Raw genomic sequence first — 19077 nt, forward strand, 5'->3', positions numbered from 1 at the left:
CAGAAACATTCCTCTCTGTGGTTTCATCACAAATCACACCGAGTTCAACTGATGCTGGAATCTGTACAGCTGCGTGTAACTGTGCCTACTGTCTGTGGTGTATCAGTGTCCCGTCACTTTCCATTGTTTACTCTTTAATTGCAGCTCAAATGTCATGAAAATAATTACAAAACTAAAAGTCGTCCACTCAAACAACATTCCTGCCTCTGGCCTCAGGTCTGAGTGAATCACGACCCTGCTGGCTTCAACAGACACACACACAAACATACCAGAAATGTCCAGCAGGTCAGAGACAGCTGCTGCTAATTTTAGGCGGCCTGTAATGCCTGCCGTGCCCCAGACCCCCCGCTGTCCGGCAAACCACACCCCCGTCTTCCTTTCTCAAAATGACTTTGCCCCGAGCGCACTCCCCCTCCCCCATAAATTGCTGAAAGTCCATAAAACCTAGACGACCTCCTCCTCCTCCCGCCCTCCTATCCCCTCCCCGGGATCCCGCCTGCTCAGTGGGTGTCTGGCAAACGCCCACTGCCAAATATTCAAAAGCTGTGACACTATTGCAGGAAGTCTATTGAGCAATTACAGGCAGGAAAACAGACCCAACATGCTCTGGTTTTCAACGCTGTCTGTTTGAGTATATATATATAAATCTGACAACAATTTTAGTTTTTTCTGATCATTTTTGAGCAAAAGCAGTACATGTTGGTTCCACCTCACCATCAGCGCTTGCTCATTATGCACTTCCAGAAAAGAATGAACACAAATGATTGAAGCCACATTTGTATACATGGTGGCATGAAATGACAAACACACAACATTCTCACAACTTGAAGTAAAAGCTCAGGTGTTTAAATAGAAGATTACAATCTTATGCTTAACGTTCATCAAAATATCTAAAAAGTACAGATAGATATGTATAATTTGGGTAAAATGCTGTATTGAATACATTAACAGCATTTTTTAATATTTTCAAAGTGATTATTTAATTTTCTTTCTGAAAACTATGTCCCTTTACATGGCAACATCAGACACCAATATCGTTAGCGTGCCAGGCCATGGGTTGGTGCTGTTGGTTATTTTTGTAATTTTTTTTTGTAATGTTTTATAATATTTTTGAAATCAAATCCCACACACCTGGTCTGCAGAGAATAATACCCTACAAACAGCCAGGTAAACGGGAAAGACTCACTGTCTGGGAAATTGACCTTGAAACCACTGATTTTCAAGTTGGCATCAGTGAGATTTTGGCGAATATTTCCAGGAGTCACAAAGGGGGAATCACACAAAATATTGTTACAATAACAGACAAGTAATTTCAAGGGTTTCTGCCTTCCCTGCACAATGATGCACCACCAGCAGCAACATCTGCACCCGCACCCATCACGTTATCACCATCGCCATGTATTCTGATTGTTTCCAGATCGACTTGAAGGAATTTTATCCTTAAATGATTGTAACACAAATCTTAATCGTGCAATTCAAACACAAAATAGAAGTAATTCATAAAAAAAGTCAAAGATCAAGGTATTTTGTTACAGCTCTCCTGATCATTTTTGCAAGTTCTTCATTGCAGACTGTGAGATATTTGTTCGTCAGCAGTCTCTTTGCGAGCCTCAGAGTAATGATGGAGGGTGAAACATGCATGAATTACATGTGGCAAGTCATCAAGGTTTATGTCCATATGGCACCTAAGGCGTGCAGATCTGGCCTTGAGCTGGCCAAATGCACACTCTGTTACCATGCCAGCTCTAAACTGACATAGTCCAAAGTATTGTTTCTGAGTTGAACTGCTATTTGCATATTTGTCCATCAGGTTTAGTGATATAGGCAGGGTCCACCAACATAGAAATGGACTCATCATCCACGGTCTGCCGTTCCAGCTCAGGTGTTTCTCCTGTCTTAAAATAGACACGAACATCTTCTCACTCACAAGTCGCTTGATAACATCTATGAGGTCTGAGCATTTTCCAACCGTTCCACCTAGGAGGGCCTTTTCAAAAACTTGCCTTTTCAGTGGCAAAGAGAATCGTCGTTTTGTAAATTTGCACCCAAAATGCAACAAAACTTTTGTGTTTTGAAATTGTTTAAATGGGGTCTAGGTGTCCATGGACTGTTTATTAAATAATGAAAGTTAAGCTTGTTCATTGTCATGTTGCAGTCTCGTCCTGGATTACAATGGAGGCCAGTTTTGAACTGCAGGCCAAATATTTGACACCACTGTCAAAAAGGGTGTCAGAGTTAAGGTTATGAGAAAGACCCCTGCTAAATCCTGCTAACGGTGACAGGGGTGGAATGAAAGGGTTGAGTGTAGGTGTGCTGGTCTCTATTTTAACTCAAATATGTGTACTTGTTTTGCTCTTTTCATTTTTAAAGCAGGTTTATGACCTTGAGAAAAAACTGTTGCTTTATTGGCCTTTCTTACAACAAGATTGATTGCATCCTAAATGAAATAAACAATATGGTAAACAACCAATTTCACACAACATCCAGTAAATAAATGGAACAGCAATACGTCTGATGTGGTTTTAGTGATAGGACGGTCATAGCTGCATGGCTTGAAGTGAACCGTATTACCCCGATGTTTAAAGTTGTTGACTTGAAGAACTTTGCACCTACTTGAATGAAGAGGTACAGAAGATGAAAAAATGGATGGGCAGAAAAACTGAAACACCACTAAAATTCCTCCAAATAGCAGGTTTTTTTTCTCCTGCTGATCTGAGTAGATTTCAGAAGTTTTTTTTGTCTTACTTCAACAAAGAGTTCAAATCAGTACCTTAAAGTTAACCTATATTTTATCTCAAGCTTGTGTACTTGTGTGCTTGTGTTTAAGTGTGTGTATTTGTACCACCTCAGCCTGTAAGCAAACTGCTCCCCTGCTTCCAGGCTGGCTCTTTACAGCTTGCCACAGTCATGACTTGCAGAAGATGCATACTGCTCCTTACTTTCACCCTTCCCCACTTATTCCTCGGAGTTAAGCCTCACTAAACGAATCCAGAATGACCACTTCACCGACCTCCTCCACAGACATCAATCTGTGGTCATATCCACAAAGCATAGCCATTCATAAAGAAACAGTAGAATTGTTGAATTATTCTTGATACTTTGGAGGCAACAAGAAAGAAAACGTGCACTGAGAGTCCTTCGATCCTCTCCCTTAACTGTACTTCTTTCCATTGTCATTTTTCTTTTTCTCTCTTCCCCGATCTCGCTCATGTCAATCCTGTTGCACCGCTTCCCAATTTCTCTCAGCCTTTCACCCAGACGATCTGCAGGCTCTCGTGCATCTAAACATGTGTGCTTGTTGTGTAGAGTTTGGGGGGGATCAGTAAGCCTAAAGGGTTGAGGTCATCTACGTAAACACAAGAGAGAGTCAGCCAATGAGCGCGTGCAAAAGATGCACACATGCACTTTTTTTTTACTTTGCCTTTGCACTTGTGGTTCGCAGGCCACACGGGTGGGAGTTAATTAAAATGATGGAGTGGTCTCCATCCATTGGCTGATCTTCAAACCACATACAAAGGTCTGGTGAGTGCACATGTCGACTCCAGCCAACTGCTATAATTACATGGTCATAATACACCAATTGCAGGTCTGGATTTAACAACATGACATCACAACTGTTTCTTAATCTGACCAATTAGTAACCATGGGAACAGGGGCTTCTGGCAGCCTACTGAGCCAGTAATCACTATCAGACTGTGAGAATCTTCTCTTTCGTGTGAGGCTAATGCATGAGTCAGTCCTCTAATTTGGTGTTAGATTAAAAGCTGGCAAGTGTCTTTGTTGTACTGGACAATTTATGTTCAGTTTGTTTTGGTTTGCCCTGTTTGAAGCGCACACGTTTTCAAATGTACGTAAAGCACGAATGAGCTGATATAGACTTATTACCATTCTATGGTTTAAAGTTACTGTTTTTAACGTGCTATATAAATAAAGTTGAGTTGAGTTAAAGTTACTGTTTAAAGTTACTTGGTTGATCCCCTTTCAATTCACTTTCATTGTATGACAATGCAGCAGTCATCTCAATGCACGTATGCATGTGAGAGTGTAAAGGAAAAACTTTATAACAGTAAGAAAAATGCAGAACCAGACTCAGAGCTGGAAACTTCTTACTGGTCCGTTTGGGGTTGAAGTGTATTGGGTAAAAATCTTGGATGTCTCGTAGATCATAGGAATTAACCAGAAGGCTTCCCACCATCACCCCAGATCATAGGAACAAGATGGTTCGTGAGGCTGGTGCAAAATTACAACCAGTATACCAACAGTTCGGTCATAAAGTTATTTATCACAGATGTTCAGCATAAATAAGTTAAAACTGCTTGTTTTGGACAGAGTGTAAACTATACGACTGCATCAAAGGGAAACACAAAATGAATAACATCTGAACTCTGAATAATAAAAAGCAGCTTCATCACTATTTAACATTAAATGGACCACTTCAATGTGTTTCACTGTTTGTAGAGAAGGTTCCATGGAAAAATTAAAGCTAATGTGAGAAAAGCTTGGTTTACTATTTAACACTCTTGCAAGCCTGGCAAAAAATCCCCAGTGTGAGTTCTGTGTTTTGGAGGTTTTTGTGCATGTTCTTCCTCTCTTTCCTCCGATAGTCCAAACTAAACCTGCATTTGAAGTGATCCGATGAACGCAGCTTGACCGTCGGTGTGAATTTAGGTGTGTGGTGTCTGCTTCGCTGTGTTTGCACTGTGATGGACATGTGAACTGTCCAGTGTGTACCCTGCCTTTCTGCCTCATCTCAGGACATACTGCCTGACTCTTTAATAGGTCCATGTGATTTCTATGCACGCTGCCCCGCCCCACATGACTCTCACACCCATTCATACTTTATTCATGAGCCACACAAAGCATAGGGCGAGTTCTGTGATCAACCAGCATCATGGCGGTGATCCACAACCTTAATTTTGATCCAGTTTGATAAAGAACTCAAGACCAGGAAGCCGGAACCTGTAACACGTTAATCCTGATCAGTGTCTTGAGCCAACTTGGACACAGTGTCTCCTGCTCCAACACTTGGCTCCGATTTTAGTGGAAGCCTTCAATTAGACTGAAGATGTGCTAAAGTATTGATGAGGACCGACGCTGACAGTGATGACAATGAAATCTCAGAGTATCAATTATTGATGAAATCATTAGCATGTCAGCTGCAGACGACAGCGGGAGGTTTATGCACCCTAGACTTCTCCGCAGTCTGTCATTTTCAGAAGTCAGTGAGAGATTATCCTCCTTTTTCTTCTTTTATAGGCATAAAAAATATCCAAGCATTTACTTTAGGAGTGCTTTTGATTTAAAAGAGGAAATTCTTACCGAACCCTGTCAGATACTCTGGGAAACTATGTCCAGCTTCTGTATTTATGCTTGACCTCCCTCACTGGCCTGGATCTGTGTCTTGCAGAGTGCTTGGCTGCCGTACAGAGATGTTAGTACTATTGGTGTAATAGTAATCCCTCTCTGTTTAAGTGCCTGGTAGAAGTTGGAAGCCATTAGTGCTGGTATTGTCTTTGATATAGTGTAGACACACTCAGCCTCGACAAGACAAATGTTCATTTAATAGAGTCAAAGAGGCTCAGTAGTTTTACTTTGTAGTGTCGGTGCTCTGTAATAGATTATAGCACATGAATTAAACTAATAGGAGGTTATCTAAACCTAGTAAAAACTCATAAACCAAAACTGATTTATATGACACACAGAGTTAAATCATTTCAATAACTGGATTCTACAACTTTTTGACAGCGATTCTCAAGGTAGAACGTTGCAATGGGCATAGTAAATAGTATTTGTGCACATGCGCAGGGTTATCAAAACAAGTAAAAAAAGTACTTAAAGAATGACTTCGTACTATTTCCCTGAATGTAAAGGCAAAAGCCATGTAGTTAAAAGAAGCGCCTGGTCTTGTCTGTTCAAACACGCCGTGGGAATTTTCCCTCTGTGCTTCTCAAAATGCCGCACCAGTAAGCTAAATACATGCAGCCTGGTACGGCTGCCATGATTCAACGTGGCCAAAATAGTTTCTCCATCTGCTGCCTTCCCCTCACTTGTGAGTACAAATGTCTCTGTGTGTGTGTGTGTGTGCTGAAGTGCTTGTGTGTGTGTGTATGTCTTTAAGTGTGTGCGGTATGCTGTGGTCGCTCGCTGGCGCCAAATTTAGTCCCAGGCAGTGAAGCCCTGGTGTAACTGTTGCTCTGAAGTCCTATCAGTGCCAGAACCAGAAGTCCTCTGCAGATCTTCCCGCCCGATGGTGAAACTCAGCGGCGAGCGCAGAAGACCACCTCGCAGCTGAGCTTCCCTTCTACCTCAGAACGCAGATACACGCGCACACACACACACACACACGCACACACACACACACACACACACAAAGAAAAACCTCAGACGCCGGCCAAAAGCGGTTTAAAACAAGTTGATTTTCCACCAACTTTCCTGTAAGTTGGCCCAAAAATAAAGACATGGAAGAAGATGAAGGCTGACACGGACAGCAGTGCAACAAGACAGGAGCTGGTACAACAGAAATCACTTTGTTTTATGAGATGGAAAGGAGTGTAGGAAGCAGTGACGTCATGCCGTGTGGCTCCCAACACATTTCGCACAATTTAATCTCAAATCGAACCATCAGGCTGACAGCAGATCTCTTTTTCGTGCAAGACTTGTGAGGAGAAATCCATCATTCTTGTATACTTTACTCTTCATTTCTATCAAGCAAGTTGGTTCGCTGTTCGATTTGTTCAAAACCACCGAACTGATGTGTTTAACTTTTGGGCCAAGGGTTACTGTGACTTTGAGACCTCTGCGTTTGGTTTGCGTCATTCGGCATCAGGAGTCAAAGTTCAGTGTACTTTGAAGAGACCAAAACATCAACGCTGTTTTCCAGCTTTTGCATCAGGCCGAATGGAAAAAGAAACGAGTCATGAATGAATAATGTGACGAAGCGGAGACAATGTCGGGGGGGGGGGGATTGACGGAAAGAGGGAGAGTGAGATGCGCTGCATGTGAGCGGCGGACGGGGACGAGGCTCAGGTGAGACGCGGCGTCTTAAGTCGCAGGCAGACAGCAGAAGGTCGGGGGATCAGACGGGGATGAGCCGAGCAAAAAAGACGAGAGGAGAGTTTCATCCAACTTACCGCCAAGGCCTGCAGCCTCTCTTTGTGGAGCTGAGCCTCCTCACACGACATCCTGAAGGGGGGGAAGCAAGGGGAGAGGGGGGTGAAAGGAGAACGAGAGGTGAGACCTGGGAGAGCCGCCGTCCCTCAGAGAGAGGTGGAAAGAGTCAGACACAGAGGGGAGGGAGGAGAGGAGGAGGAGGAGGAGGAGGAGGAGTATCCAGACGAGGTTCCTCTTCCTCAGCGATAATCCAACTCTGAGGACTGCGGGAGAGCGAGCTCGTGCTAAAGACCTCTCACTTGCTGGCCATGTGCCTCGCACTCTGCCCGCTGCCTTCTGCCTCTCTCTCTGTCTATCACCCACTCTTTCTTACCCGGTCTCTCCTCCCTCCCATTTGTCCCCTCCCTCCCTCCCTCGCTCGCGTTTTAGGCATGAGCCATGTGTGATTAAACAGCTGGGAGGAGCAGCTGAGAGAGGGAAGGGAAAGGAGAGAGGAGAGGAGCGATGGCATGAAGACAGGGGAGGTGAAGAGAGAAGGAAGGAAGGAAGGAAAGTGGGGGAGTGAAATAAAATAGTAAGATGAAAAGAATCAGAGCGATTGTCTTCTTCTCAACTGGCCCGGACCTGAAAGAAGAACTCATCCCGAATGTTCTCATTCAGTACATTTTTTTATTTATTCGTTACGCTCACTAACTTTCACAACTTCATTGCTGATCTCTGCTGTTCAGATGTGTCTCTCAATGTTGCCTCCATTCTTTTGTAAGTAGTGAAATCTCTAAAAAACAAAATAGTTATAAAGATTTTATTCAATGAATAGAAGGTATTGTGTTTTTGTTTTCGTATTGTTATTGTTTTCAGGGTTAATGGGCAGGACTGTACCCTCGTGGGGGGCTTGATGTTTCACATCCTTCCTGAAGAACAATGTCTGCCATTATACGGACATCTTCCCAAACTGAAAAGGCCGTTAATACGACTCAACGGAGGAAAAAAACAGGATTCAAAGTGATATGCAAATGATGTTTTTTTCTTTAATTCAACTTTTTCATAGTTATAAACAGTATCACGATGCAAGAGATCTATTTGATCTATTTGATAATTTTTGCTCAGAATTGATAATGATGATTTCTACACACTGCACGGCCTCTGCTTACACATCCATCTATCAAACTAAAAGGTTTTGCTGCTTTTTTGGTGTCCATTCACACAACAACGCCACTGTAAACGCAACTTTTTGAAAATGCTCCAATTTGATCTTGGTGTAAACGGGGGGGGACAAAACTCTTGGACTGAGGGAAGAAGGTGGAAACGTTCATCATGGCCGTAGTAAATAGTTGTCCTGCTCATGCAGCAATAACAATGACGTCGCCTGTAATAGAAATCCAGCCTGGTTGTCTGTCCACACAAATCCTTGTACTCCCATTGTTAATGTTCACTGCATATTGTTCTCTGCTTGTGTGTGTGTGTTTGTGCTGTTTCATTACATAAACCAGGCAGCCAGCCGTGGCCCTGCATGAAAGCTACATAGTTTTTGGTGTTTCTGCCATTTTTGGTGTAAAATTTCGAGATATTGGTGTCTGAACACGAACATTTTCTTCAACAAAAACGCATTTTCACCTGAAATGTTAACGTGTAAACTTCAGAGTTTTGGTGCCCTGAAGCTGATCCCAGCTGACTATGACTGAAAGCAGGTTTCTATTCCAGACTGTGAGGTACAGATACTAATTTTGATTTCATATAGCATCAAGACGAAAAAAAAAAAAAATACTGAAAATAAAATACAATTTTATCCTAGTGGCCCCTTCCAAAAATGGTTTCATATTGGAACAATATTGAGGCTAATTGATAAAAATGATCTCTTTCAGAGTATGTACAAACAGAGCATGGCTGTGCAAGTAAAACTGAAACTTAGAGGGTTTATATATCACTAAACTCAAACTATGGAGCAGCATGTTGCACCATTCACTCAGTCTCCAGCACAAGTGTGGCTTTTTTCTGTAAGGAAAAGACTAAATCTCGGAGTCCAGCTGTTAAAGCACCCGCAGCTTCAACCTGTCACAACCCTAATGACAGTTAATGCACCATGAAAATAACATTAAGACCCTGAAACTGTAAATCACACAACTCGTTCTTTTACAACAATCTCACTGGACTTAAGTTTTGAATCTTCTTTAGGTAAATAAAGCAAAAACATTTTGCTTTTTTTAATATTTCCCTTTTTTTCACGTAGTAGCAGGAAACTTGTCAAAAATACAATGTGACTGGAGGCAAAAATCGACTTTTGTAGACTTTATTTATATTTTTTCAAGCATTTTGGCAAACAGTTCCTTTCCTCAGCCATGCATTGTGATTCTTGTCAACCACCTTGGAAAAACCATAAACTTGGGCATGAAAAGAAAGAAGCAGTTTGACGTGAGCTGACATTACAAATTGTTCATCTTTCATGTTTGGAGAGCGGCTGCCGCTAACAGCTGTTGCTACGCTACACTCTGCTATTATTGCTGCCAGCTTTGGCCGCAGTCGCACTGCACAAGTGCAGGCAGACACTTCACTCTTCCAGGAGTGTGTGCTGTGTGAACATCTTCTGAAGAAAGCGCAGCAACATTTTCTGTCATATCAGACCTCAGGTGGTGATTTCTCCCACACAGGATTCACAGGAGCGCTGCTGACTCTTCGCTCCAGTCGGGAAATTCAGATGACTCGGAAATGGATCATTTTCACTCCATTTATTGTGTATGGAGATGGCCAGTGGAACATCTCTGGGAATGCAAAGTGCTAAAATAGCACCCGGCCCGTGACAAAGCAGAGTTTGAGTAAATGGGTCACTGTTTACCTACGTCTCAATTTCCATTTGCAGTAATTTGGACTCTCCAGATTCACCTGGGTTTCATCTGTTCTTTCTGGTACAACATTATATTCCTCTTCCAACCCTCAGTTTCCCCCTTTCCTATTTTTTTTCTGTTATTGTTTTCGTGTTGACTTTTGCTGAAAGGCTTCAATCACTACTGGAAAAATTATGAGCAGATTTTATTTTCATTGAAAAATTGCAGCCACATTCATGTTTTATATTTAGATTTTGCTGATATCATGTGGACCAGATACTATTGGCCTGGATGTTTACCTGGTTTTCTTTGACATATTCCTAAAACTAATTTTGACAACCTGAGAGCAAACGAAGCCCCCGGCCCTCTCTGTAATCTATGACATGCCCCAGAGGGGGTCCCGGACCCCAGATTGGGAACCACTGCCTTGATGCTTTATTGCTCTAATTTCCAGCACTTGTCTCGCTCTCATTCTTCCTCTGTTCTTTGCTTCATTCGTCTCCTTCATGCCTCCCATGGAGCATCTCTGCCCTTCATCGCGCCTCTCTTATTTGACCTCTTTCTCATCCACTCCTCGTCTTCCTCACTGCTCTTTCTCATCATCATTCCTTTCCATTTTTTTCCTCCTCACTGTTTCACCTGCCCGTCTTAAAAGCGTCCTGCTTTCTTTCAGTCTCGAACCCTTCCTCCTCTTTTCTCTTCCTCCTCTATCCCTCCATCCTCCAGCAGACCTCCTTATAAGGAGAAACAGCAGCAGCAGCCCTGGCTTGAATCTTGAGGGAATACAGAAGCACGCAACACACAATAACACACACAGACACACACACACACGCACTCACACACAGACACAACAGCAACTGCTTACTCTGAGAAAGAGAGAGAGAAAAAAGAGTATCATAAATAACCGCAGCTGGAGAGTATCCGCTCTGTGAAGTCACTGTCCAGCTGCAAGACTCGGATAAATCAAAAGTTTTGCAGCGCTGAGTCGTATTCGGCCCTCAGCTGCAGGTTTCTCATTTCCACATGACGTTCAAATCGTTTGAGGGGGCTGTGGAATTTTATTTTCATTAGTGTGTGCAAGCTGTTTATATCCAGCCATAAACGGTGGATGTGTTGTTGTATTGTCTTCACGATGAAAGACGAAGACAATGGAAAGCAGAGGGCCGGACTCTGGTGACATGCGATATCACTGCACTGTGATGTTGAATTTCTTTATGTTCTGATACTCAGGTATTCCATGTAATGCTACGTTAGGCGTTGTGTCTCGTTATTTGAATCGATCTTTTCTAAAAATGCCCTGACTTCTCTTACATGTGTGGTTTCTTTCTGTAAAATTATGTTTCATTTATTTGTTACATTACGGAGTGATGTGTTACATTGTACTTTGTTGAGTTGTTCCATCATGAAGGACACATTATATAACACTGTTAGGTTATTTTGTATCACTTTTAGTTGTCTTACATCACCTAATTTTGCACATTGTCATGCTAGGTTGTTTTCAATACATATATAACCCTCCCCCCCAAAAAAAAAAAAACAAAAAAAAAAAACATGGATTCAATCAGACTTCTCCTGCCCGACAAAGGGTTATTTCCCGGCTCTTCACATTTCACCCACAGTTTTGTGACATTGCTTCTGTGATTATCACCAGAATTCACTATAAATGGACTTTTTGACACTGCCACCACAGGAACTGTTGAATTGGCCTGACAGCTATTAAAGTCCGCTGGTTCTTTGGAATATATTAACATCTACTGTATAGATTGAAGCAAATAAATCGTCCACTAATTGGTTCGGGAGCAGGAAAATTTATTCTGCTAGTATTATATAAAATAGTAATAATGCGTTTTTGTTCATCAAGATTACCTACATTATTAAAGAATCCGATGAATGGGGATCGATTGAGAAATTTAGATATTGGAAACCGAACTAAACATCAACGCGAAAGTCGTTTTTGTTGGTGTGCTATCAACGTGAGAGCTGGTGATCTGGATCTTTGTTTTTTTTCACGCAGTGATTGAGTTCCTGGTACCGGATAATAGAAATGCTCAGCCGTTATGTTGACGTTGTATTTTGCTCATGGCATAATGTATAATTGCATATGAAAACACATCATGTGGTTTTCCACAAAGAAAACTATTATTTCTGTCAGGTATAATTCAAGAATGAAAAGATTTTTCAGTTTTGTTTAAGATGCAGTTAGCAAGATGTGATTCAAATACTTCCGTTCTTTTGTTCACACATTTATACCTTTGAATGGAGTCCTGTGAAGATTACTGTGTGAACCCCAACCCTGACGTCCACCCACGTTAAAACATAAAACTCTAGCTTTAACCAGGAACATGCAGCTTGCAGAGCGTGACCTGTTTGGAATCTCAGTTATATATATATATAGTTTATGACTCAACAGCCAACCTGTTCAGTCTGGCTTCCCTGAAAGTTTCAGTTTGACCTGAATTCACAGGAATCTCCTCATTATGAAAACCTCTTCTCAATATTATTTATTCACCTTCATTCTGAAATGGTGTTTTGTGGTTTTTTTCTCATGAAGTTTTCCCTCCCCTCTCCCTCGCCTCGGCGACGCTGGTTGGTCGCCGTTGGAGACAACGGCGTCATTGTTCCTCTCCGCATCGCCACGATGACGCGATGACCTCACTGCGCAGTCAGCCCGGCCCCGCCCCCCCTCCCGCCTCCTCCCTCAGTCCAGACCCAGAGGTAATGGCCTCCAGATGTGGAACCACTGGCAGGAAACACACACACACACACACACACACATGCACACATGTAACAGCATGCAGAGTGTGTGTCGGGAGCCATGCGAATGGGCAAATACGGACAAAGAAAGTCAGTCAGACTGCGTTTCCTCCTGACTCCCACATTTCACTTCTCATTCTTAAAAGCAAACAAGTGAGAGAAATGCAGCTAATAATGGGGCATGAACATTTTTCTAATTGGAACGATCATATTTCAGTGGGCTGATTCATTCTGCTCTAACTTTAACTTCAGTGTTTAGACTACAGCAGCTGGCAGCCGTCCAGGCTGGCTGTAGCTTCTGAAGAAATGTGTGCATCCTTTTCTTTCAAATACTTTAAACAAGTGGATGAAGAAATTATGTGAACAGTCAAGTTCGCTACAGACTGTCTCTGGGAAACGCAAGTCGAGCCTCATGTATCACCCACAACCAGTGTTTTTTACGCTGTAAGAGAAGCAGCTACATGAACTTCACTGCTTCATTGAGTCATTTGGCAAAGTGTGGAGGCATTCAGTGTGTTTTTGGAAGTATGCCTGACTCGTCTGATCTAATTTTGATGACTTGAGACCAATTTTAGAGAGGAAATCTGTGGTTGGTGTACCACTGTAATTTCCAGAAAGTATGGATGGTGTGTTAAAATGTAAATTTAACAAAAAAAGAAAAATGCATTCATATCACAAACTTTCAAAATCATGACAATTATTTCATATAAAGAGAATATGTTTATGTCAGGTGAAAAACACAACATTTAGTTGTGTCTTAACAGAGAGTTGAAGTTGTAGTGTATTCTTCTTCGTGTTGCAAAAAGCCCACACGAGTGGGGGGCGCAATGAAATGTTAAACTATCGAATGATACAGGGCTCACGAAATAAAATAATCATGATACGAAAAAAAAACTGGAAGAAAATCAACTGATGAAAATGACAAATTTGATGAAGTCTATTAACTTACATTTCTTAAAAATATAAAAGTTGAATATTAAATTTTGAGATAACTTATGACTAATAAAAAAAATACAAACAAATTTTGTTAAAAGTAGAAATCCAAAAATTAAAAATTATTTAGTTTCTTCCATAAGGAGACTTACACAAACATACAGAGGTTATTGCTCCCTGTCTACTATAAAAACAATAAAATACTGTCTTTACATTTTTTAGACTACAATACCAAGGCAAACATAAAATCTCTAAAGGTGTTTCGTTGTAAACAATGAGGACAACTTGTTTCTTGAAATAAAAAGGAAAACTAAATCCTCTTCGGGGCTGCAGTCTACTAACAATCATACACATTTTAAAGTTATTTCTGTTGCCAATTCTATAAAAGAAAAACAAAATAAGCTTTACATTACATAAGATTCACAAACACCCCACTGTTTTTGGTGTCCGGTTTTGTAATTTCTTTAATTATTTTGTTAAAAATTATAAATTACCAACTGTCTTTGAATGCCTCACACTGTGATGGCCAAGCTGCCTTGAACAGCAGCAGAGACACGGAGCAGGTGAGAGATCATTTTTGAGAAATGATGGCCTCAAAATAAAAACTTTTGCAATAAAAATCACAAGACAGTCTGGCTGCAGACCGCACCTCAGACCCTTCTCATGAAAACAACTCTGCTGGTCAAACATGTCTGAAACAGCCTTAACATTATGCAGGAGCGTCCGCTATCTCCTCGTCTAACATTTTCTCATGAAGTGAGAATGCTGCTGCAGTAGGGCCAGAGGGTCAAACTTATCCGTCTCAGAGCGCAGCGCCCCTTCGTGTTCTTGAATTTTTTTTTTTTAAGTCGACTTTTAATCTGTCTTTCAATTTTGCTTTGTTATTTTTTACTTTAACATGCCACGAAGTTCTGTTACACCCCTGCCCACAAGTGCCCCAACATGAAAACTACACCACTTTTGTTGTTTCTGTAGTTTTTGTGTAAAAAACACATGGACCAAAAATTCCGCTTTCCTTTTTCAATCCCAGTAGAAAGACAAGCTGAGTCACTGTTTTAAACTGGAATACAACCGACATAGGAGCCCAATCCCAGCAATCAAAGTTTCCATCGGATTCACTCTCATGGGTGTAGTAAGCTAAATGAGATTTTTTTTAAGCTGTGGGAATGAATTCTTAATCATCAAACAGGGAGAACATTTAAATTCCACACAGAAAAGTCACTGGAAGTGTGGACATTCTTGCTATTTGGTGAGACTAACCACTACTCCAGTGTTCATCATCCACCATTGGCAGCAATGGTGCATGAGAAATGCTTTGCTCAGTGACACTTGGCCACACCTGGCTCAGTTTGTTATTTTACTGATTGTTTTGGATCCTATTAAATAGTGCAGGCACGATACACAAAATCATCCAAAAGTTTCATTAATTTCTGACTAATGCTGTATTTCCACTATGTAAGCTTGGAAAGGCCTGATAGGTCCTGTTAGCATCTCTTCGCTGTGAGACTTCGCTCCGAGTGCAATAAATAGCAGCAGCAAATGGGCCATCTGCCATTGTGGTGTCTGCACTCTATTGACCACAAATACTACCTCGTCTTTCTGCTGAATCAGTGGACTACCCGGCGAGAGCGCGGCATACATGGTGATTAAAGAGAGCCCACAGCACAGGGGGAAAAACACACAGAGTGAAGGGAAGACAGATTGCAATTGGCTGAATCGCCACATCGCTGCTTCATTCTCCCAATTATAACATTAACTATTGATGCGCCGGCGAAGCGCGTTCGCCTCACGCCTGGCTGCGCCCTCTCAGCCTGCCTCGTGGGCGCGGTTCTGTCAGAAGACGCAAAGAAAATCCCCCGTGCCCTGTCACTCGGGCTGCCCGTCGACAGCTGATTGAGATTCTCAGCCCGCAGTGAGCCGCAGTGAGCTGAGCCGGTTATCACTCTAACTGCTCGGCATCTGCTAATCTGCAGCATCAGGAGTGGCTTCCAGCTTTTAATTAAAAAAAAAAAGCTGAGCTGCACATGTACGGAACCTATTCCTGCACAAGTTGGATCTTTTGTGACATATGCATGCAGAAAATCTGGAAAAAAAACAAACAAAAAAACCTCAATATGTTATGCAAGCTTCCAAAATATGCTGACCTTTAGCTCAAATACAGTCTGAGAGAGATGAAGACATACATTGTTTCTGGAAGTGTTATAAAAACACAAAAACACCAGGCTGCACTTGAGCCTCACCTCACTCCACCCCAGCGCAGTTTGAGATTTATTGCATTTCACAGTTTCTATATTGCTTGTATAGCGTCCATATAAATTTCCCCCACTGTACAGTTACAAAGCTTTGACTGTTCAGGAACAACTCCCACCACTTTCCACTGCACCACTTCATCCATCAGCCGAATGCGGCAAGCGCGGCCGCAACAAAAATAACACGACTCGGAGAGTTTCACTTTTGAGGCAGGATTTGGTTTTCTGACCGACTTCCAAAGCCCGTGGCTTCCTAATATGACTTGGATGCTCAAAATAAGCATACCTGACTTCATCCTTGATCCCTTTAACCTTTGCTGGTGCTGTCAGATCAGCTGGGAGATATAATCTCATCAGCGATTCCAGGACCAAACTCGGGGTCTTGTTCTTGTTAGCTTCAGCTCATCCAATGAAAACACTCCATTCTGTCCTAATTAAGTACATGGAAACCTCAGCTGGCTCATTGAGTCTTCATTCATGAAAAAACTTGGCGGATGGATGCACTATTGCGCATCCATCCCATGAAGAACTTGCAAACTCAACATAGAAACCCTTAAATCCAGTCATTCGTCTCACTGAGGGGTGAGATAGCACATGACTTTAACCACTGTACGACTCACTTTCTTCCTAATAAATGGGGAAATTTCCAAACCAATCTATGATTTTGGGAAAATATTAGAATCCCTGATCAGCAGTCGTTTGTGGTGTGAAACCCGGATTCAGCATGTCATCGTGTTTAAAGTGTTTAGTGGAAGGGATTTAACTTGTGAAGCTCTTCTAAACTACAGTTCGATATAAAATATAAACAGGATGTTCCTTGTTTGCCTCCGTCATGTGTTTTGTTGCCAACTGAAGTAGGAGTGAGCAGCTATCTAAAAATGGTGAAGGTAGATTAACCGTAGCAGCAATACTTCCAGGCAGCTCAAACCTGCTCGCCTATAAATTACCCATTATGCAACTCCCTCTTAAAGCAACAGAACCACATTTTTCACACCAGATCTGGTCTTTTTGGGGAAAAAATACTCCAGATTCGTAAAATCATAAATCTGAAAAGCAAAAGGTTAGCTTGGGCTAAAGTAGCCATGGAATGTTTCGTTGATGCCAAAACAGTCGTATTACTCTTTGCTTTGAATGCAGAGGAGGAGTCATTCTCAAATACAGAACATTTCTGCTGATATGGTGGATTTCTTGTGCTTCAGGGAGGCAACATCAAAGACTTGACTGTCAGCATCTGCAGCTTTTTTTTTTTTTTTTTTATCCCAAAAAGCTTTCAAAGTTACACAGTCTTTAACACACAGGCTGTGTTGTCCTAGTTCTTTCTGCAAAATGTATAATTACCTGCCTGCTGGTCAGGAATGTAAGTACTTGTTTGAAATATTTTTTTTAATTCCCTGGATTTCAATTCTGTAATAATAAATTCTAAAAAAAATAATAAAAGGTAGTCGGTTTACTGTTGAATTAGTTATTACCTTTGCATGTGGAGCTTCTCACGTGCAGAAAAACATACATGACTGCACACAGATCAGGAAGAGGGGGTCTGCAGCATGGCGGACTGTGCTGACACAGAAAAGCTGGACAGAGCCTGCAGCCTCCAGCATGCTGAAACACACCACATCAGTGCATAATTCACACGTTCACTCCTATATGTGGTGTGCAGTGACGACCGGAGCTGGATAAAGAGATAACCCAGGACCGAGGTTAGAGAGTTGGAGAGACGGTGACAGAGGAAAATAGGACGTGAGAGTAGCCATGAGGGGCTGATGTGCAGCGGGGTGAGATGTTGGCGGCGGCGGAGTGAGGGCGAGTGGAGGGAAGCTCGTCAGCGAGGAGCGGAGCGAGGGAGGAGTGTACACCGTGTACCGCGTGTCTCCTCTCCAGTCATGACTGAGCAGCAGCCTCACCATGACGGAGCTCCCGTTCCCATGACAACCCAGGCTGTCAGATGGAGGGATGCAGGCGAGGAGGAGAGGAGCGATGGAGAGCAGTAGATAAAAAAATTATATATATATATTAAGACAGGGAGGGGAAACGTGTACTCACGGGGCTTTGGCCGTGCCGTTCCTCTGCAAAGGTGTGTCCGACATGGCTGCAACGCCCGCTCTCCTTCTTTTTCTTCGTCCTCCTCCTCTCCTTACTCCTGTCCTCTAGTGTCCTTTTGAGAGTTGTGTTCTCCTCCTCTCTCGTTCTGTCTCTCTCTCTCTCTTCCTCTCCTCCTCCTCCTCCTCCTCCTCCTCCTCCTCCTCCCTCCCGCCTCCCTGTCTTCTCCACCTCCTCCTCCTTTTCTTCTTCTCTCCTCCTGTCTTTTCGGTGTGTGTTTGCTACGCCAGGATGTGTCAGAGCAGCTGCTGCCGCCGCTCCTGCATCACCCTGCTCTGCAAGCAGGAGGGAATGGGTGGAAGCGTGTGTGTGTGTGTGTGTGTGTGTGTGTGTGTGTGTGTGTGAGAGAGAGAGAGAGAGAGAGAGAGAGAGAGAGGGAGGAGGAGAGAGCGGGAGAGGGTGAGGTCTCCTGTGTATTTGTGTGTATTCATGTGCAGGTGACGCTTCCAAGGAGAAAATGAGTTGTGAGAGATTTACAGTACGAATCTGAAAGAGGAGGACGAAGCTTAAGAGAATAGAATTCAGTCAGTAGGAGGAAGTGATGAGAGAAGGAGGCGGACAAGAAGAAGCAGTGGGATGGAAAGGAGTGGATGGAACAGAGCCGGCACAGAGGTAGGAAGAGATGAAGAGAGAGAGAGAGAGCGAGAGAGAGCCTTGAGGGAGTGACAGGATAATGTAAGGAGTGGCCGACCCGCTCCGTGGGAACAACCTCTTCTCCTTTGAGGGGGATATTTGTTTCAAAAGACAGACACCATCCTAAGAAATCCCTCTGCTGTTGGGCTCCAGCGCTTTGCCCTGCAGGAAGAGACAGCTCATTACTAGTTGGAGACAGAAAACTGTGTGAAATTATGCGGCTCTGAGAACATTTCGGATTAACGCCGAATTGGTGCTTTGTTCACCATGAATAAAACTCTCAAAACGAGTGCTGTCAAACTTTACTTGGCATTTGCCTGCAAGTTAAACACTGTTGCAACTGTCTTACAACACAGGCACAAACAGCCACGTGAGTTTTGCAAAACCCCTGAAAAGTGTTGCGTGTAAAGTTGTAGTCTCTCTCGAGTGAATCGTTTGCTTTTGTCACCGGACATCAAGCCAAATGGAATTCATGGAAGAAG

General features: G+C 42.6%; 1 protein-coding gene across 2 annotated transcripts in view; it reads right to left on the reverse strand.

Annotated features, from left to right (window-relative positions):
• The window catches only part of palm2akap2 (PALM2 and AKAP2 fusion), a 92080-nt gene extending 74039 nt beyond the window's left edge, over positions 1-18041 (reverse strand). For both annotated transcript variants that reach the window (XM_030084204.1, XM_030084203.1), the window contains exons 1-2: positions 17906-18041; positions 7131-7182 (exon numbers count right to left, since the gene is read on the reverse strand). In XM_030084204.1, coding sequence (XP_029940064.1) covers positions 7131-7182; positions 17906-17949 — 96 coding nt within the window. In that variant the 5' untranslated portion in view covers positions 17950-18041. The remainder of the gene's footprint in view (positions 1-7130; positions 7183-17905) is intronic.
• Positions 18042-19077: the final 1036 nt, after the last annotated feature.

Source organism: Salarias fasciatus, assembly GCF_902148845.1.
Source record: "Salarias fasciatus chromosome 7 unlocalized genomic scaffold, fSalaFa1.1 super_scaffold_4, whole genome shotgun sequence".
Taxonomy (NCBI): Eukaryota; Metazoa; Chordata; class Actinopteri; order Blenniiformes; family Blenniidae; genus Salarias; species Salarias fasciatus.